General features: G+C 37.4%; 1 protein-coding gene across 4 annotated transcripts in view; it reads right to left on the bottom strand.

Annotated features, from left to right (window-relative positions):
- Positions 1-230: 230 nt before the first annotated feature.
- The window catches only part of VCL (vinculin), a 67,101-nt gene continuing 50,486 nt past the window's right edge, over positions 231-16,845 (bottom strand). For 3 of the 4 annotated variants that reach the window (XM_013960225.2, XM_067299902.1, XM_013960227.2), the window contains 11 exons: positions 15,861-16,060; positions 15,154-15,282; positions 13,999-14,148; positions 13,270-13,378; positions 11,932-12,234; positions 11,228-11,352; positions 10,708-10,893; positions 6,684-6,893; positions 4,256-4,459; positions 3,525-3,629; positions 231-2,860 (listed from right to left, as the gene is read on the bottom strand). In XM_013960225.2, the coding sequence (XP_013815679.1) occupies positions 2,714-2,860; positions 3,525-3,629; positions 4,256-4,459; positions 6,684-6,893; positions 10,708-10,893; positions 11,228-11,352; positions 11,932-12,234; positions 13,270-13,378; positions 13,999-14,148; positions 15,154-15,282; positions 15,861-16,060 (1,868 nt within the window). In that variant the 3' untranslated portion in view covers positions 231-2,713. The remainder of the gene's footprint in view (positions 2,861-3,524; positions 3,630-4,255; positions 4,460-6,683; positions 6,894-10,707; positions 10,894-11,227; positions 11,353-11,931; positions 12,235-13,269; positions 13,379-13,998; positions 14,149-15,153; positions 15,283-15,860; positions 16,061-16,845) is intronic. The other variant, XM_013960226.2, reaches the window with a different exon arrangement.

Raw genomic sequence — 16,845 nt, forward strand, 5'->3', positions numbered from 1 at the left:
CCCACTGGGCCACAGCTTTCAATAAATTATTTTCATTGCTAATTTTACTGGTGCAAGAGCGAAAGCCCAACTTGTCTAGTCCTCTTTTCCTGTTTCAGGAGTTTTGCTCCTTTCTGTTCAGAATATGTAAAACCCACTATTATTTTGCTTGAGTATTTCTGGTGCTTCATTTTTTTACTTTCTGCTGCTAAAAATGTGTCATCAATCATCAGTTGTTAATACTCACAAGCTAACATTTGTACAAATGCATTTTTATTGTTTTAACAGAACCAAAGAAAAAGGTTGAAAACATTAGACTATATAACACATTTTGGTTTATAAATGAAGTTTTATAGTGGTAAAACATTTCTAACCGACATTCATGGTCTTTTTCAAATTTTGCTGCATTTCAGGTCTGAAGACCAATAGTGTTCAAAAAAGCAGTAATTGCATAAGGTGGACAAGCATCTCAGCTTTTACAAAACAGTTCAAGAACTCATAGCAAACATTCTGGAAGAGTATCAAAGGCAACCATGATTCATAACATTCCCACAAACATTCCTCAATAAACAAAAAGTGATCTTTGGCATAAACAATTATGTATTAAAGGCATTAGTAATATTGCATTAATATCAGTCAAGCAACTAAACAGTGATGCTAAAAAAAAAAAATCTCATGGAGAAGCCTGAATTGGGGGGGAGAGGGGGAGAGGAGGAGGAGCATTGAAAGAAATACAGGAAGACTATTCAGAAGACTGCTTAAAAATAACCCCTACCTATTCAGTGTAATTTACTATTAAATAGAAATGACTACATTACAATTATGTTAAAGATCTGGTATAAACCAACCAAATGCAAGACATTCAGGTTAAGGCTCTGGCATCTCCTCCTCACTCTTCCTGTTACAGATAATTACAGGAAGAGAAAGTAAGGAAAGATCCTAAGTACCATGTGTTTCATAATACCCAGACACAGGGAGTGAATTAAAGATGAACACACGCTTTCTCTTGCTACGGTCAGTTTGAGGCAGATGTATTATAATCAGGTTAACTTCCCTTTTTAGATAACAGTGCAGTGGAAAGGGGAAAAAAGAAAATCCAAGTGTAGAGTAACTGCTACAGACAGGCAAAGAACAGCTGACTATACTGTGTCTCTCTTCCTTTGATTTGTTAGACTAACTGAGCAGGTTTTCCACAAGGACACTTTAATCAAGGTGGTTTGACCACGCAACAATTTTTAGCAAATGGAAATTAAGGGGTCTTCACGAGGTCAGTGCTGCTCTGGGTAGAAATTTGAAAGGGTTCCTTGCAAACATAGAGAGACCCATTCGAAAACAATCATTCCCTCTCTCTGTCAAATGCCAAAGGAGACTACGGAGCAATTAACATGAATTATATATAAAGGCATGTTCAATTATGGAAGCATAAAAATATCCCAAGTATTTTTATTAATAGATTTTTTAAAAAGACATACTAACACTTTGTTCAATTTACTATTACTAGGACTTAAAAAGATTTTTGAACTTCAGGCCTCTAAATATGTTTAAAAACAGTAAAAATATCTGAAAAGGTTTAATATTAGGAACCACGGACTGTCAGTAGCCATCTGACTACCTAAGTGTAGGATTTTGTGTCCCTGCAGTACTTGGATTCGGAAAAGCTTATGCAACTGCTATTTCATTGCTGGAAAAAAAGGGCAGAGAGGTAAAAGGTCTTCTTGAATTGAACATTGTTATTCATCTTTTAATTTCTACCATGAGTGACTAGAACAACAGTAGATAGAGGGATAAAAGAAAAAAAATAGAATAATGCCCTGTGTATGTGCTCATTTGGTTTTCAAAAGGAAGGAGCCAGGGCATGACATTTTCTGGTCCTGGACATGATTATGTTTGTTTTGAATATGTACAGCTAGCTTAAGAGAACCAAGATTTTTCAGCTCACATCACTAAAGTGAGCAAGAAGGAAAGAGTTCTGTGATTTAAGGCCTTCAACCATAAGGCTCAAGCTGCCCACAGTGTGCCACGAACATCCACTGCGAAGCATTTCAGGACAGAACAAGCGTTCTGGAAAGCCCACCTAGAGGATGACACCAGGGTGACAAGGACAGCTCCAGTTTTTGTTGACTTAACGTATTGTTGCCAGGCAAAATTAACAGCCAGAAAAAAAAAAAAAAAAAAATCATTTCAGCAATAGGATTTTCATCCTCACTTTAAGTGTTCTGCCTTCCTTTTTTTTTTTTTTTTTTTTTTTTTAAAAACACCGCTCATCATTTCTGCATGGTTTAAGAACAGCTAACTAAAATTCTATTGAAAAGTTGAATGCTTGTGTCAATGATTGTTCCTGTATCACTGTCAAGTAACACTGTTAGTGTCCTAGACTTTCAGTACAAGCTCAAAGTGAAGTCCATGTATTATATTATCACATGGAAACTACTGGAATATACAGTGCATAAATGAAATGTGCTTCTGGGATTACAGAATTCATGAAGAGAATCTTCAAAAGCAAACAAAGGATAAAAACTGTCTACTATCGAAAGCAATTTTGACTTGTGTGATACCAAATGCTTTCCGAAGATATTTGAAATGCATATTCATATAATTCATACCCTTAGAATGGGGCATTAGCATAAGCTAATTTTAAGCTTGTTTACAGCACCTTTTGCTGTTAATATTTTTCTTCTGTTTCCAAAAAAAAGGCATTTTATGTTACAGAAAACAATACTTATGTGGCGAGTGTCTACTGATACCACGGAGTCTTTCTAACCCAGCGCAGGGTGAATCCAGCATCTGTTCTAATCTTAATGGAAGCTGCTTCAGCTTCTCTCACAGTTTCCTTTACAGACTGCATGAGGTTCTGGGCATTATGAACCAACATCTCAGTTGCCTGTCAAGAAAGGAGAAGAAAAATTGTTTGCAATGTATTAATAAGACAGCAGCATTCTGCCAGTACAAGCATTCTTAACTCAGTCTAAATTATGAAAAGTAAATGAAACAGTCTCTGGAAACCAGCAAGTAACATACTGACTCACAACAGACCCTGTTTTTCATTGTCCATTTACTGAAATCTGAATAAAGCTCAGTGTCTCAGAGTTGACTACTCTCTCAGAAGCAAAAAGACCCTGTGGTAAGATCTGCAGTATTAGGAAGCTAACAGTTGTAAGACAGTTAAGAAGTTGTTGGAGAACAAAATATTTTCACTACAGTCCACCAGAGGGTGCTAGCACCCCTCAGGTGTCAAACCTCCTTGATCGTTTCAGAGCAAGTTCTTTTGTTAGCTCTGCTTTTTACTATAAAGTCAAGAGATTAACAAGTTGTTCAAATAAAAATTTGAGTGAAAATAACCTTGTGACTTGGGAAGAATCGATGTCCCACTATTAAACTGTAGCCTTTGAACCAGAAACCAAGGCACTATACTAAAAATTAGCTTTACCACATAGCTAAGGTAAGCTTTCCAATATTGAATTCCTAGAACACATCTGATATTACATCCCCTTCCCATAAAACTGTGAACAACAGTTCACACTACCATCAAACTTTACACCTCTTACCTGTTCCGATTCTTCATCACTGATATTAGTTCTGCCCAGCATAGTAGCTTTGACAGTGGAGAGGATTTTGAGTTGTGTACTGATGGTTGGGATTCGCTCACAGACCTAAGGAATGGGGATTAAACACACTTCACATTGTAAACCGAACCGATAAATTATCTATTGGGTTTTCAGCTAAATCCTTTGATTTTGCTTTAGTATTAGAGAAGAAATAAGCATAGAGTATTGGTAGGATACTTGAACTTCTTATTTTACTTCTGACTTGCTATATGAATTCTTTGGGAGAATGGAGTTAAGATTTTTCCCCTCCTCTAGGTATTCTTTAAGGGTCTACTTAGCCAAATACACATCCTGCCATTCCTGACCATCTGAGATGGTAAAAAAAAAGCCCGGGAGTGTGTTATATTACTGCTATTATACTTTGATACAAGAAGAATGACTAGGTGAAATGTAAAGCAATGCAGACATTGCAAAGACTAATGTTCATAGCATGGTATTTTTCAAGTTCTTTTGGGCACTGGCATCTTCCACCCATCTGTAACCAAATCCTGACTTTACAAAACATGTATTGCAATGGGATCTAAAAACAGACTTGAACTTGACAAAGCTTAACAAGTCAAGGAAAGATACAGGTGATTTATTGCCACAGCTCCTGTGCTCCAGCCTTCACCCATACCGAGAGAAGGTCAAAGGAAGGGGTATTTTGAGGCATTTAAAAGTTAAATCATTACCTGCAAGAGGTTTGTTCTAATCCGCTTGTCAGTGCATTGCTTTGCCACCTCTTTGGCCAACCGAGTGACTTCATCCGATGCTTTAGCAATATCCTTTGCACACTGAATAAGGGCACGCTTGTTCCCACTACCTCCTCTCACCAGGCGAGACATCTCTGCCATTAGCAGCGCCATCCGCTTCGCAGCAGCAATGATATCGTTACCCTGAAGAGAACAGCACCAGTTAGTGTTAGTGCCAGGCTGGAGGCTTCACAGAAGTCACGTCTGAGTGGTAGTCTACATTTTGGTAGCCAATCCTTTCAACAAGTCAAGGATGGAAGAATGATTTGTGTACACAGAAGAGGTTTCTTCGAGGAACAGGGAAGAGCTGTACTAATTATATATTTGTGACATACTTTTCTTTCTAACACTCAGGAAAAAAGTTTGCTTCAAAACTAGAAAAAAAGAAGTGGTAAAGAAAAGTGTTAGTTTGTCCATAGAACAGGTTACTGGTCTGCTGGCTAGGCTTTAAGATGAAGCATGTTATTAGCATTAGAAATTCCAGATTTCCCAGTAAAGCAACATTATTTTAAGAAGTGTGCTAAGTAGCTTGTTAAACCAATAGTGCTAATTAAGTTAAATAGTCTAGTCTGAACAGTTGAACATAAAGTTTTAAGTGGCATTTGAAACTGGAGTCATTTAACTATCAGCTATACTGCTACTTACTACATTGGTAAAGGAAAAAAGGAAGAAATTCTGTAACACACAGAAGTTTTGTCACAGGTTGTGATGCAGTAATGAGATTCAACGATCTCCTTTACGCTTTGAAAATAAATCTTCCTTTTTGACAAACTCTTCCCCCTTTAAAACAATGCTTCCAGGGCAGAAGTATTTTCAATATTTTGTGAGATAATCTAGTGATATTCCTCAGATTAAATTCAGATTTCTTATATTAAATAGATTAAAACTACAGTTACAGAAATATTTCTGAGAAATAATTGCAACATGTGAGCTAAGTATGACCAAGGCAAAAGTGTTTCTCATACTCTGTTCCAGAGAGAAACCTGGTGCAAGAAAAAGCAGACCTAGATGACCAATCGTTAATATAGTGTTAGTATATTTAGATTCACCTTTGCAGAAAGTTGTTAGATAAATGTGAAATATTTGGTGCCATGAAACATTCCTGTTGTGTGGATGAAATACTAGCATAGTGAGTTTAAGTATTAGCACACTTTTTTCAGTATAATTCCATGATTAACGACGATGAAGTTCAGAGCAAGAAGTACACAGAGAACTCAACTTAGCAAATGTATTCTCTACCCCTGTGCACATACTTTCATGACTCACTACTAGTAAATTTAAGAAGAAATCCCAAACATATCATTAAACATCACGCAGATACAGGTGATATAAAAAGCAGAACTATTGGTTACTGTGACCTAATATCTAAACAGTTTGCTAGTATAACCACTTAGGATGCAAAACTTTTCCATGTTTTCACGTAGGAGGATCAAGTAATTAGGACCAGTGTCATTTACGAAGCCCTCTAACAAGTTATCCAAGCATCAGAATCTGAAAAGGACAAGAACATTTTGAAAGCCCTTTTTATTAAGAATAGTTTACTGTATATATACACACATACACACCTAATCTTAGTTATAGGACACCAACAGCCGTACTTTTTGCAGCATGCCATTTCCAAAAAAAAAAAAAAAAAAAAAAAAAAAAAAAAGACCAGTCTTGCAAACATTTGTGTTTAGGCAGAAGAGACAGGGTACTTGTGAATGTCTGAATCTCATCTTACATTTCCATTGGTTTCATATAAACACAATCTCAATTCAGCAACTAATGCATTCAGTGCAGCTTCTTCAACGAACAAAAACAACAACAAAAAAAATTCTCTCAAGACCAGCGTTAGCAAATCAGCCAAGTGCAAGCCAGCAGACAGTCCTCTTGAATAAACACTGCCATACAAAGCCATTCCTTGTTCATATGTATTTTAGTTGATGGCATCAAAGGAGGCAAAGCACAACAGACATGTTAAATGACTTCTTGAATGCTCTATATTCTGTTGCATCATTAAAACAGTCATTAAGAAACCATTGCCCATAGCTTCACAGGTAGCCAGAATTAACGAGAAAAAAAAAGGGGGGGGAGACAACCCCTATTACAATTTGAAAGCTGCCATAACAAAGAAGAACAGGCAGATGCAAAGGGAGATGAAGCTTTTTAATATTAATAAGTGACCCAAATCAAGCTTCAATCTGGCACTGACAGACAGACCTAACAAACTTGTGAAGCCACTCTCAGTCCTTAAAATGAAGTGCAGACACACTTATTCATTCAGAATCATGGGATCCAGCAGGGATCAAGAGTGATGCAAATGTGCCAGCGTTCCCCAACGGCCGGATGCACACAGACCAGTCGCCCGGGGGAGACTCAGGAGTACCTTACTAGACCACTTGGTTGCTTCGCGATGTAGAGACTGAGCAGCGGCCAGAATGGGCTGGTTAACAGGCTGATTGGTTGGCATTAACAGCAGCTCAGGCTCGTAATCATCTTCAATGTCAGAGGGGAGAGTGAATTCAACATCTGCATCATCCTCCTCATCTATATCTACACCAGCCTCAGCTGCTTCATTAATCACAGTCACAGCAGGCTTTGCAGGTGGCAACGAGGGTGGAGAAACAGGGGACAGTTAGTATGAGAAGCAGAATTTGGTAGAAGAGCATGAACTGAGCTGTTTTAGTGACCAAACATCCTCTTGGCCTCTAAGGATACAACAGCACAACTCTAGGGTCAGAGGGAGGAGGGGAAGGACTACAAGATTAGCAAAAGGGAAACAAACATTTCACCTGTGAACCAAAGTTACCAAGAACATTAAGAAGTTACAGTTCAAAGATGCAGCAACATTTTTCAACGAAGCAAACAGCTCCAAAACACAGAGGCTGATTTTCAGAACAACATTTTTCTGGCAAGACAATGATGAAATGACTGGATTTTCTGTTTTAAAGAAAGCCATTTTGACTGGATAGAAGCAGGCACAGCAGCTGATGATCACGGTATTTGTGCAGACAAAGCTTTGTACAGAAGCCATTTCATATATATGTAACAAGAAAAGATAGCAGAAGCAGCAGCACAGAACAGTCACTGACACACTGCTTTCTGTCGTGTAAAAAAGGTGGGGGGGACTGTAGAAGTGAACACTGAGGTACCGCAGATAACATTGAAAAGAACAAAACCAGGTTATGAAAAGAGGAGGTGATACTGAATGTCATGAACGCTGTGAATTTTACAGTTCTTAAAAAAAAAAAAAAAAAAAAAAAAGACTGAAATGAAATTAGTAAAATAAGAGGATTATGAAGCATATTATACTGTTTTGCCACATGTTGTATCCGTTACCTTAAAGAAAGAAAAAAAGAGGATTCAAGCAAATATATTGAGTTGAGGGTAGATCATATAAAGAAGAGGTAACAATGGTTCAATAGTACAAGTGTTTAGAATACAGCATCATTTTATTAAAAAATATTCTACACATTTACTAACTGCATTTCTCAGACTAGAAACAAAGTGTGAAACAAGCCAAACAACCCTTATCAAAAAGTATGCATTTTCAAACTGTTTTGCTTATGATATGGCCTTTTATAGAAAAACATCTAAAACCAAGGAAAAAAAGCCAAAACCTTTGGAAGGAACAAGTTATAACATTTATATACTATCATACTGACTCATCTTTAAAGAAAAACTCATCTCTTAAGTCCCAATCCAGTCAAAAGCTTCCAAATATCCCCTCCTCTCTAAAGGCAGTTTTGATTCAGGAGCCTGACTGAAAAAAGCAAAATTTTATTCTCTGAATTATCCAAATGAGGAAAAAAGGCAGGAAAATCTACAGCAACTGACAGTGTTTGATTTGTGCTCCATGAGAAAAATGGAGTGCACACAAATCCAGAGTCCATTCAGCAATGAGGACTTGAGAGAGACAGAGAGAAGAAAAAAGCAACCAAGTTAAAATCTTACAAGAATGAAGAATGTCAGCAAGTGTTTTAAAAGACTAAGTACTTCCCCTTCCGTAAGGGTAACACATAGTAAAGTATCAGTAAGGTAATGTAATTAGGCAGATAGAGCAGAAGCTATTTGACACACAGTCTGCTGCCATCTGGCACGAGCAAGAGCTTGTGTTTCCATCTTTCTACATCTAATCCATATTCCTCAGTGGTACTGTGCATCAATCCCTCTTACTGCTCCACCTAATAAGAAAGTGACTTGAGAAATTACAAAAATAGCTTTTAAAACTCCATACTTTTGGCTTTGAGTATGACTAAGAAAATATTTCAAAATTAAAACATGGACTGTGGGTGCTGGAAAAACCCTTACTGACAAATCATGTCCTACTGATCACTACCTCACTCCCTACAGAAATATCGACAGAATAACTGTACTCTGTCATTACTAAAATGAGACTGTTTAGAAGAATTAGAGGAGGATAAGTGTCAAGCTAATTCCCTGGTTTGTTGGTCTCAACTTATGGAAACAGCAATGAAAACAGTGTTTCATAATCCAAACACACTAATCTTATAGCTCTTCCACAATCAGCAAGCAGTTCTACAGTCTACTGCTTTGATAGGTAAATATTTTAATAGCTACATTATCTAATATAGAATATATATAGTAAAAGCATTTTATTACCTACTGTGTATTGTTAAGTTACCTGTTCTGGGATTCAAATATCAAAACACTTTTAGGAAGCAGAAGTTAAGATTTTCAACTTCAATTACCTTTTGAGATGACTAATAAAATCTAGTAGTATCCCTTTAATAATATGAAAATTTGTGTGGCATATCCAAAAGTATAGGGAAAATAAATTGAGCTTTACATGTGATGGAAAAGACAGTCAAACTGATTTGCAGGATTTCTTTTGCATTTTATCTGTACTTCCACAGTTTTTCCTATTGTGCACATAAATTTAAAGTTGATTCTGTCAGCTGTTTAAATTTATCTTTTTATTCATCATCTAACTGGGAGGGGAAAAAATAGAGCTTTTAAAAGCCAAATTCTGACCTTTAAGTTATACCTGCAGAAGGCCAAAGCTCAGAGAAGTCCTTACTCAGTTGCTACCAGAGGCAAAATGTATCTCTTTTTTAAAGAGAAGCAAATGAGTCACATTTGCATTTGTTAGCTAGAATAAAGACTTCAGACTACTTTGTCATAGCACTGAAGTTGGAAGAAAATGAAGGCTTTTGGCCTTGATAGCAAGTGTGACTCATTACAAAAAAGGAATGAGACCAGGCCATCTATATATGGTCACTTTTTTGACCATAACTGCCCACATTAACCACAAAGTAACTTTCAGCTCCTCCCAGAATTAAGACAATCCATCTCATGAGTCCTGCAGCTGGTATCTGTAACATCCATATGGTCTTTGCAAAGTCAGTTAAATACAGCAGTCAGATTGTCAGTCTAGAAAGTCTTAAGTACTAGTGACTCTCTAGGCAATGCTAGCTTCAAGGATCACAAACATCTTAGCGTTGAAGGCACATACATTTGTGCAGAGGTATGTTAATAAAGCGTTCCAGCAATTCTGAGTATTAGCACAGTTATATATAGTTCACTGAGCATTTTGAAAGAGTTTAATTCCTCCTACTACAATTTTAATATCTGGTCTCTATAAGACTAATCTCTGCCATCACTAGTTCAGAAATAGCGTGAATGGGGGAAATGGAGGGCCTCATTTACTTTATAGCACTCCGAATAAAGCTTCTGCAGTCTGACTTCTGCAGGCATTCCCCTCTGGCTGCTACACGAAGGCGGCCAAAGAATAGAGACTGTAAAGCAACTGGCAAGTATATTTTCATATTCACTCTTACTACTCCATCACTATAGTATATGCCCTGTCCATACACTGTTTAATTCTGTATTGAAGCCCATCTTCATAGCTGCCTGGAATTTAATAGGACCAATGTAAGAGTGTTGTTGGAAACAAACCAGGCTTTTTTTTTTTCCTCCTCCAGTTTAAGTTGAGCAAAAATAGACATTTTGAGACCTGGACTGTTTGTCTCTTTGGGAAAAGCACATTATTTGAAACATATGTTATTCAATACTCAAGTATGAAACATCACTGCCATAGTTTGTACTAGTTTAAAAAGTTGAAGAAAATCAATGCCCTTCTCTCCACAGATACAGAACATTCCCTGTCTTTCAGAGAAACTGTCTAAAGATTTGCACACATCACGGTCTTTGACTCCTATGCAAAGCACCAAGTTCTTCATAGTCAAAAATATCAGAAAGATTAAAGTTTACAGTTTACTATATAGCTTGGTAACAGCCAGCTGAAGAACTATGACATACACAAAATCACAACTATTAGCCAAAGCCCAAAATATAAAATTAGGGCAGCTGACTTTGGACCAAATTAAAACACTGATTCTGAAAAATAATTCCTTTTAGCCCAAGATACATATGTAACAACTTCTTACCTTGCTAGACCATTTCCGAGCTTCATCATGCAACTGCCTAGCAGCCATCATCATGGGCTGATTAATAGCTTCTCCTGCTTTCTGCTCTGGGAACTCTTCATCCTTTTCTTCAGGTGGTGGCGGTCTGGGTGGGGGAACCTCACCTTCTGGTAGTGGTGGTTTTGGAGGGGCAAGCTCATCAGTCAGCTGAGGAAGGGAAAAAAAAAACAAAAAGAACTATTCAGTGCAATGAAATAGTATACAGATCAAGTCAGGGATGGCGTCATGGCTCATGCCTTCTAGGTTTTCCAAGGGCTCTCTGTTATGAGCGCGCCATGCTTTAATCTTTTCTCTTGAAAGCCAGCCTTTTTTTCTATTTTTTTTTCTATTTTTTTTTCTTTTCAGGCTGCTTGTGTGTGTGGCTAGCCAGGTAATGCATTTTATTTCTAAGGAATAAAAATTTACTCAAGTAATTTCAGTGTGCAATCTACACTTTACCAGTGGTAACTGAATATTCTGTTACAAACTATGCTGTACTTACATGAAGCTGCTCAAGGTCTGGAGGAGGAGGTGGAAAATCTGGTTCCTGAGGCTGGAAGGCTTCTCTGACTTTGGCTACAGCTCCCAGGATTTTGTATCCAGAATCCAAGAAACACTTCTGTAAACCTGAAAAAAAAAAATCCCATTCCAAATTCAATAAAGCCTAGCATTTCTTATTATCTAGAACAGCAACAGTACCCCAAAAATATTTGCATAAGATATTGTGCAGAGTGCACATATACCTATGTGAAATTATGTTTACAAACCATGTTTACACTGGATTTCAATGTTTGAAGTGTTAGTTGTCACATATGCAACATGCATAAAATAAAGCCTGGACTGAGGAATAGCCACTATGAATAACCAAAGTAGTTCCCAAAACAATGTTTATTCTAAAATAAATTCTACAATATTTTCTTGTAAAAGTAATACAGCTGATACTGGTGACGAATACTTGTTTTGGATAAAGATCATGAAATCACATAAACTGGAACGCTGAATCCTTTTCACTTCTTTGATTGCGTTTAACAAGAGCAAGATCCAGCAGTTAATAGTGTGACCTTGATTTCACCACTCTGGGATTTAAGTGTATATAAAATTTGCATGCATGGGGATGCACGGCTGTAACAAGACAAAATGAGGACTACTTCTTATCATTTTTAACCAATAAGAAATATATTTGAAATCAGCTCATTGAATCCTTACCCGGATCAGAAATGTTTCCTGCCACAGCTTTCGCATCCATTACCATTGGCGATATAGTTTTGCTTAGCTCATCAGAGGCTGCTTTAACAGCCTCCCGGAATTTAGGGTCCTCTGAATTTTCAACCTCCCGTTTTGCAACCAGTAGGATGCGGTTTGCTCGTCTAGCAATGCTGGTGGCACCAGCTACCAGCATCTGAGGTTGAATATTGGCCATTGCAACTTTACATTTATCAAGATCTTTCTTAATAGCCTCTTCTGATGCATCCAACAGAGACTTAGTATCAATGGCTTCATCCACCAACCCTAGGATAAAAATTAAACACATTAATATTCTAATTTCATCTGTGGAAAGGGATATTTGGTATTCCAGGCACTAGTCACCACCAGAAAAATAAGTATTTCCAAACAGGGGCCGGGGGAACTAGATCAACTGTATTAGTGCAGTTTTGTTTCTGATTACATGGCTCATCTAGCACATTAACTGTGGTCAGAATATCTGATCAAGGCTTCCTCCCGCTAATGACATTGTGAGCTCTTACTCTTCTGCCGTGGAATGTAGCTGGAGTCCAGACTTGGCTTGCAGAGTATAAGCAGCAGAGTTTCCTCCTCCCACCAAGTTTCTTCATGCATATTCAGTATTTTTTGTACACCTCTCCCTTTGATACAAAAGGAAAGGCCCCTCCAGCAGTGCTTTCTCCTTATGGGTGATATATAGTGACAAGGCAGTAAGATTTAAAATATTCACGGAGCAATTATGGGATTGGAGAAGGAGGTAGTATATAGTCAAGCAAAAGTATTTGGATGGCAGCCTAGTGCAGGAGGATCTGTGCTTCAGAAGGACTGAAGTATTTAATTGTCTCAGCATGATTCAGTAGTAGATCAGTAGCTTTGTTTCATTCATTGCTTTCATCAAGCTGTTACATCATTTTGAGCATCTCTTCTTGCCCCCATTTAATTATCTGTCCTCATTCAGCATGCCAAGATCATGTTGAAAGCAAAACAACAACAAAAATACTCTAGTTGCTACAGTGATATACTGTTAAATTCAGCAAGCACAATAAACAAGAAAGGTGTTCCGTTTTTCCCAAGCAAGAACTAAAGCCCAATTTACTCTGACGCTGCTCAAAATTAACACCTGTGAAACAAGTTACTCTATATATACTGTACAATATACACATTTCTGGGGTCATAGAGCACATGCTCTCATTTCTCTGAAACAGTTTATTTTCAATTAATCATTACTTTTATGCATGTTTCATCAATCCAAACAGAATGGGGAAAATCCCACACCAGCTAGCCAGCCACAAGTACAGTCTTCAACAGAAATTCCTATTTTACCTGTCATTTTTTCTACGTTATCAATCCATTGGTTTTTCATGGTCTCAAAATGCTCATAAGCAGCTTGATTTCCAGGATTTCTCAGGAGAATACGGGCAGCTGATACTACCTGCCAATGGAAAACATTTTCAATTACGAAAATACCAGTACTTAAGGATATCATACACATTCTTGAAAATGCATTTGCCTTTCAGGACTGCATGTTTAGCTCCACACTTGTCATACTCTATTAAATCTAGTTTATCAACTTTTAGCTGCATGAAGATTTACAGTGCTTCCAGAATTCATTGCCAAAAATAGTGTTTTCTAGAACTTCCATTACATGCTTATCATACATCAAAAGGTGGGGGGTTTTTAATTAAATAAAACAATATTTGAAATCAGTGAAAAGCCGCACAGTACCAAAGATAGTCTCACTACTGAACAAATGCTAGAAGTTTAGTTTGGAAAAAAAATATTAAAGAATGTATTTTCCACTTAAATATTTTATTAACCCTTAAAGTAATTTTGTTGCAAGGATAAATTCACTATGGCTTCTGTCCAGAAGTTCAAGAGTAGGACATGCCATTTAATCAGCTTATTCTACTTGATATCACATAACCAAACTTTTGCCTTTTAAGGGTGCCAGCACTATGTTCTTCACTGGTATTAATAGCAGAAGCACACAGAAAAACCCACTCAAGTCCTTCTCTGGCCACTTAATAGCATTTTGAGACTAAGGAAGCAAACCTGTGGGGTAAGTTCTCTTGCTGATTTCACAGTTGCCTGAATGCCTTCCACAGTAGTTTTATTAGCTGTTCCAACTGCAGCTGCTTTTTCTGCTGTAGCTCCCAGTCTGGCAGCATGGTTTTCAAAGTTCGCTGCTCTTTCATCAAACACCTAGATGTAAGCAGAGAAAACAGGTTAGACAAAAGCACAACTTCTCTAACAGAATAGACAATTTTTCTTTAAGTGTTAGGGACACCTTCATAACATCCAAACTTAATGTACCTCTAACAGCATGCAAGAGGATACAGAAGCTTTGAAGCAGTTTCATTTTTTAAATCTTTATGTTACTGGACTTTTACTTGCTAACCTATCCCATCAAAGGATACTACCACACTTCTATACCTATGATATATTAAATACATTAATTCCTGACCAGTGCCATAATAAATACTGAGTTAATACAAATAAAACTCCTGGTTTAGCATGTAGAGATTAATCCTCAAACCTACAAACCAGAAGTAATTACATTTGGAAGATAGATACTGGGTTTTATCCTAGGAATTGAAGCTCCACATTGGAAAAAAACCTTCTCCTTTCACAGTCCTTATTTATTCAAGGCACAGAATACTTTGGCAAAAACTATCCTGTTGTAAAGCCAAACTCCCCAAAGCCTTGGGAATCATTTTGATTATGTTCAAACCAACTAGGCAAACAGAGCTGCCCATCGCAGAGTTTGAGATACTTCACATGAAGCCAGTAGCCTTGAAGTACAGGAAAAGATCACACAGCAAAAGAACAGGTTAAGTATGCTGATGAACCTTGGCATGAATTTGACTATTTTAATCAGTTTATATGTTGAGATATGCAATCTAGTGTGTTAATTAGTGTTTCTTGCCCAATACTTTTTAGCATGTTATAGGCAACATGACATGAACATCATGGGAAAAATCTTTGGCATTTACTGAAGTCATGGACAATACCATTTGCAGGGATATATAGCACAATTATGAATCCCCATCAGCCCAGAGAATTTTGCATGGCAACCATTGCTCACTCAGAATAAGCATGGATCTCAAGCCTAAGAGAAAATATTCTGGTAGAAAAATTCTGGTAAAACTATACAATAAGTTAACTGAAGTTTCACACAGGAAAAAAAAAACAACTTGATATGCTTACCTCATCCCTATTGGGAGCATCAGAAGGAGCAGTGGCTGCTACTGCTAACAATTTAATGGGAGTTGTAGTGTCACTAAAAACATCAGAAACCTCCTGGGTCATTGCTTCTTGCATCCGTGTTTTAAGATCCTTTAAAAAAATAAAAGGTATTGGTACAAAACACAGGAACACTAAGAGTTTGTAGGGGTTCAAATCTCATAAAATCTCTTCTTGCAGAAAAGTAAATCCATTACTATTTTATCTTAGTGGCAGCCACTAAGATAAAACATGACCTTAAGAGCACGTTCAATAAACAACTTATTGTTTGAAATATGAAAAGCTTACATAATAGGCTTAAGCGGCATCAGAAGCAATGAATGGCATGATTTGAGACCTTGCCCCTCAAATTTGCGATGCTAACATGTTGTCTTCTAGAGTTGTTCATTTGGAATTGATCCCTACAGCACAACATCATGATCTCTGAAGGACGTTGGCTTTAAGCATCTCTGGAAAATAGAGCTTCTCAACAAAAACAAAAAAATCCACTTGCACATTCTTTACTCCATACAGGTTTTTTGCTACACCTCTTTTTTTTTTTTTTTTTTTTTTTTCTTTTTTTTGGTTACTGATGCCTCACACATACAGGTGCCTTATCGGAGTGGTACAAATACTTCAACATTTCATGTGTTTCACCGCACAAGAACAGATCCAACTGCAATGATTCTTACCTTGAGTGAGTCCTGAAGCTGAGCAGCGATTGCCCTAGCCTGAGGAGACTCTCCCTCCCCTCTCGCTGCGAGGTCGGCTAGCTGAGCAGCCAGCTGGTCTACACGGTCACATTTGGCAAGCAGGTCTTGACGATAAGGTCCCATCATGACATTGGCTAAACGACGACCTTCTGCAACCAGTCCCCGAATTGCTGCCTGGCCTACAGTGGAAAAAGTCATACTGCATTTATACACAGTAGATCCAAAAGCTGCAAGCACATCTTCGATGTACCAGGAACTAAATGACATTTCAGAGCTCTTAGGTTTTTAAGCACACCCTTCTAGTCAGAAAGCTTTGGCAGTGGGAAGAATCTTTCACTTTTTTCACTAAGCAACATCAGTTCAAATCCAAAGAGGAACTCGAGTCTCCATCAATTTTTGTCCTTTACAGCATCTCTGGCCAGAGATGCATCCTTTTCAGTCAGGGTGGCTTCACAGAAGTTAACTGTTACAGCTATCATGTATTCCTACATAACTAATCTGTTGACTCCAACAGAAAGTACTTGCAAATTCCAAGTACTGCAATTTGAGTCTTTTTAAGTCATTAGAAGATGAGCAGGAAGAGGGGGGAAAAGCAAAGTAGAAAATACAAATGAGAAAGCAGAATATCCTCTCTAGGAATTCTAAAAATCATGGGTAAGAAATGTCAAGTGTCCAAGATGGAAAAAAATAACAAATATAAAAACTTCCACAGTGTATTGGAAGTTATTTTTGTGAAAGTTTTGTTAGTGTGGGTGATTTTCTTCATTCACTAACAGAAGATAAAGTCCTCTGTTGTTTCAATAATATAGCAATATTAATATACAATAACTTCTTCTAAAAATAAGTCCTTTAAAGACCTACTAAAGAGTCATTTGAAGCCAATGCTAACATACGAGTAATTCAAATTAATAGCAAGCTCAAGATTGCTTAAGAAAGGAGTTGTCACAGGACATCTTTCAAATAA

Source organism: Apteryx mantelli, chromosome 7 (genome assembly GCF_036417845.1).
Source record: "Apteryx mantelli isolate bAptMan1 chromosome 7, bAptMan1.hap1, whole genome shotgun sequence".
NCBI lineage: Eukaryota > Metazoa > Chordata > Aves > Apterygiformes > Apterygidae > Apteryx > Apteryx mantelli.